Source organism: Nicotiana attenuata, unplaced genomic scaffold (genome assembly GCF_001879085.1).
Source record: "Nicotiana attenuata strain UT unplaced genomic scaffold, NIATTr2, whole genome shotgun sequence".
Classification (NCBI taxonomy): Eukaryota; Viridiplantae; Streptophyta; class Magnoliopsida; order Solanales; family Solanaceae; genus Nicotiana; species Nicotiana attenuata.
Window position 1 is genome coordinate 135,614 of NW_017670861.1, and position 3,985 is coordinate 139,598.

The 3,985-nt window shown below is 42.5% G+C and overlaps 1 protein-coding gene across 1 annotated transcript; it reads right to left on the minus strand.

The window, feature by feature from the left end:
• Nucleotides 1-2,029: 2,029 nt before the first annotated feature.
• On the minus strand, nt 2,030-3,121 carry LOC109243973. The gene is made up of 3 exons (XM_019410995.1): nt 3,038-3,121; nt 2,742-2,946; nt 2,030-2,328 (listed from the first exon to the last, which is right to left on the minus strand). The coding sequence occupies exons 1-3, from the start codon at nt 3,119-3,121 to the stop codon at nt 2,030-2,032; spliced, it is 588 nt and encodes a 195-aa protein (XP_019266540.1).
• Nucleotides 3,122-3,985: the final 864 nt, after the last annotated feature.

Consider the following 3,985-nt stretch of genomic DNA (forward strand, 5'->3'; position numbering starts at 1 on the left):
CTTTCTTACTCTATCACCTTCTAGTATTAGCCGAATAGGACAGTGATCGCTTATTCCTTCATGGAAGAATTTGGCCTGACAAGCAGGTAATAAGTCTAGCCATTTGTCATTCATAAATGCCCGGTCAATCTTAGAAAACATTCTTTGATCAGATTTCTTATCGCTCCACGTATATATGTGACCCTGATTTGGAAGTTCAATTAAGCCACTTGCATCAATACAGTTCCTAAACTCCACCACTACTGCCCATGTTATATGATTGCCTCCTATTCTACCCTCCTATGATAAAACTGAGTTGAACTCCCCTAGGACCAACCATGGTATGGCACAAACTGCATTATGTTGCATAATTCATTCCAACATCCGTCTCATTTCCTCTCTAGTGTTGAAAGCATACACCATAGATACCTAGAACGTTAACTCTAGTGGAATGTAAGTCACCTCACAAGTTATCACCTGAGCATCAATACTAATAGGTACTACATTATAGTAATACTGCCTCCAGGATAACCAGATTCGACCATTATAATGTGATTCTAGGTTGGTAATATAATTCCAACCTCCAAATATACAATCTGCTATTTTATCTATTTTCTCCTTTTTTATCTTTATTTCTAGCAATCCAACTAGCCTAGCTCTAACTTCATTGAATAGGATCTTAACTTCCTCCTGCTTATTTGGGGAATTCAAGCCCCTAACATTCCAACATAGCAGGCCAACCATCCCCAATGTGAGGTATAGTTCCCCCTCCCCCATTTCTTGCTATGACACTAGCTCGCGGGCCAGACCATTTAGACTTGAGTTTTCCGGGAAAGAACTTGAGTCTTGAATTTAAGAGTAAGACCAAGTCACTGGAATTGAATTCCTGCTTCAAAATCTTCTTATCATGGAAAAACATCATTCTCTCCTTGTACATGGCTGCACTCTCATAGGCATGGAGACGGAATTCATCCATCTCATTGAGTTGTGTCATTCTCAGGTTAGCAGCCTCGGCCCAGTCAAGATTCAATTTCTTCAATGCCCACATGGCTTTTCGTTCAAGCTCCACTGGCAAGTGACATACTTTGCCAAAAACCAACCGGTACGGTGAAGTTCCACTGGGAGTCTTAAATGATGTGCGATATGCCCACAACGCATCATCTAGCTTCCTTGACCAGTCGGTCCTGTTTGCATTGACCGTTTTTGCTAGGATGTTTTTGATTTCCCTGTTAGAAACTTCAACCTGACAACTCGACTGAGGATGATAAGGTGTGGCCACCTTGTGCTTTACGCCATACTTTTCAAGTAGCCCGGTGAAAGCCTTGTTGCAGAAATGAGAACCACCATCACTCAAGATGGCCTTGGGAGTCCCAAACCGCGTGAATATGTTCTTCTTCAAGAATGCGGTCACACTCCTTGCTTCATTTTTGGGCAAGGTGATTGCCTTGACCCATTTGGAGACGTAGTCCACAGCCACTGAGATGTAGGTCATTCCATAAGAGGTCACAAAAGGGCCCATAAGTCTGTCCCCCACACACATCAAAGATCTCGACCTTCAGTACGAAATTCATATGCATCTCATGTCTTTTAGATATTGACCTTATCTTTGACATTGATAGCATGCCTTGACTATTTGATTTGCGTCTTGGTAGATCGATGAGCAATAGTAGAAACATTCAGGCACCTTTGCAATTGTCCAGTTTCCTCTATGATGACCCCCAACCGGAGAATCATGGGATGCTTTGAGAATTTTCATTACCTCATCTTCAGGAACACACCGCCGAATGATGTTGTCGGCACAAATGCGGAACAAAAACGGTTCCTCCTAGTAGTATTGCCTACATTCCCGCAAGAACTTTTTCTTTTGATAAGTCTCCAATCCATCGGGAATAAGGTCACTAACCAAAATGTTAGCGATGTCGGCATACCAAGGAGCGAATGTTCTAGACAATGCCAATATGTGCTCATCTGGAAAGGCATCATTGATTTCAAGGTCTTCTTTTGGTCTCCCTACCTCTTCAAGCCTAGATAGGTGATCCGCAACTTGATTTTATGTCCCTTTCCGATCCTTGACTTCGAAGTCAAACTCTTGCAACAAAAGGACCCACCAAATAAATATTGGTTTGGCATCCTTATTCGCCATAAGATAGCGAAGAGCACCATGATTGGTGTAAACTATCACTTTGGAGCCCAACAAATAAGCCCGAAACTTTTCAAAAGCATAGACAATGGCGAGAAGTTCTTGCTCAGTCACAGTGTAATTAATTTGAGCGCCATTGAGTGTCTTTCTTGCATAGTAGACAGGGTGAAGGATCTTGTTATGACGTTGACCAAGCACCGCCCCAATAGCTACACCACTAGCGTCACACATGAGTTCGAATGGAAGAGACCAATCAAGTGTGACAATAATAGGTGCCGTGGTGAGCTTTTCTTTCAATTCCTCAAAAGCCTTTAGACACTTCTTATCAAATAAAAACTTTGCATTTTTTTCAAGGAGATTGAACAAGGGATTTGCAATTTTTGAGAAGTCATTGATAAAACGCCTATAGAAGCTTGGAGATGATTTTGATCTTTTCCTGATCAACCTCTATGCCTTGTTTGTAAACGTTGTTTCCCGAAACAATGCCCTCGTCCACCGTGAAGTGGCATTTCTCCCAGTTTAGCACAAGGTTTGTTTCTCTACATCTTTTGAGCACTTGTCTAAGGTTGTCAAGACAATGCTCAAAGGAATCACCCACTACACAGAAGTCATCCATAAAAACCTCTAAGAAATCCTCCACCATGTCCGAGAAGATTGACATCATTCACCGTCGGAAAGTAGCCAGGCGTTGCGCAGCCCAAAAGGCATACAGCTAAAGGCAAAACTCGCATATGGGCATGTGAATGTCGTCTTCTCTTGATCTTCCAAGGCAATGTTGATTTGGTTATAGCTAGAATATCCATCCGAGAAGCAATAGAATGACCTTCCTGCTAGCCGATCAAGCATTCGATCAATAAAAGGCATAGGGAAATGGTCTTTACAAGTCGCACTGTTTAGCTTCCGGTAATCCATGCAAACTCTCCATCCGGTCACTATTCTCATTGGGATGAGCTCATTTTTCCGTTTTGAATCACGGTCATGCCTCCTTTCTTCGGAACACATTGCACCGGACTCACCCAAGAACTATTGGCAATGGGGTAGACCTCCCCGACATCTAACTATTTGATGATTTATTTCTTTACCACCTCTTGCATGGAAGGGTTTATCCTTCGTTAATGCTCGACACTTGGTTTACTCTCTTGCTCCAATTGTATCTTGTGTTGACAAATTGCGGCGGGAATCCCTCGGATGTCCGCTATTATCCACCCAATAGCTTGCCTGTGCTCCCTCAAGACATTCAACAGTGTTTCTACCTGCACATCATTCAACAAAGAAGAAACGATTACCGGTGGAGTGTCATTAGAGCCAAGCAATTTATACCTCAAGTGCGGTGGAAGTGGCTTGAGCTCAAGTTGCGGAGGCTCAATAATTGAAGACTTGGCGGGAGGAGTGACTCTATTCTCTAAGTCAAGAAAAAATTTCTTAGGAGCAAAGGTGTAGGACCCATTTCCTTCAAATACATTCACCGATTCCATGTACCCCTCCATGTCTTCACCATCAAAATTTACCAAAATAGCCTCCAACGCATCACCAAGGCATTGTTCTTCCATCTTCATCTCAGTTGCATCTTCTACCTCATCAACAACATCAATGACTGAGATGATTTCATATGCATGTGGCAACTTCATACCCTTGCTCGCTTGGAAAGTAACCTCTTCGTCATTAACTCGGAACTTGATCTCATTTCGTTCATAATCCATAAGTTCTCTTCCTGTAGCAAGAAATTTTCTCCCCAAGATGATAGGGATCTCTTTGTCAACTGCACAATCAAGGATCACAAAGTCAACGGCGAGGAGGAACTTTCACAAAAACATCATCAATAATTCCTAGTGGGCTTTTTATTGAACAATCGGCCATTTGCAACCT

Coding starts and splice junctions, on each gene's coding strand:
- LOC109243973 (XM_019410995.1), bottom strand. CDS start 3,121: ATGTGTTCCGAAGAAAGGAGGCATGACCGTGATTCAAAACGGAAAAAT. Junction 2,947..3,037: donor GAATAGTGACCGGATGGAGA/GTTTGCATGGAT, acceptor ATCGGCTAGCAG/GAAGGTCATTCTATTGCTTC. Junction 2,329..2,741: donor TGGTGGAGGATTTCTTAGAG/GTTTTTATGGAT, acceptor CTAGTGGTGTAG/CTATTGGGGCGGTGCTTGGT.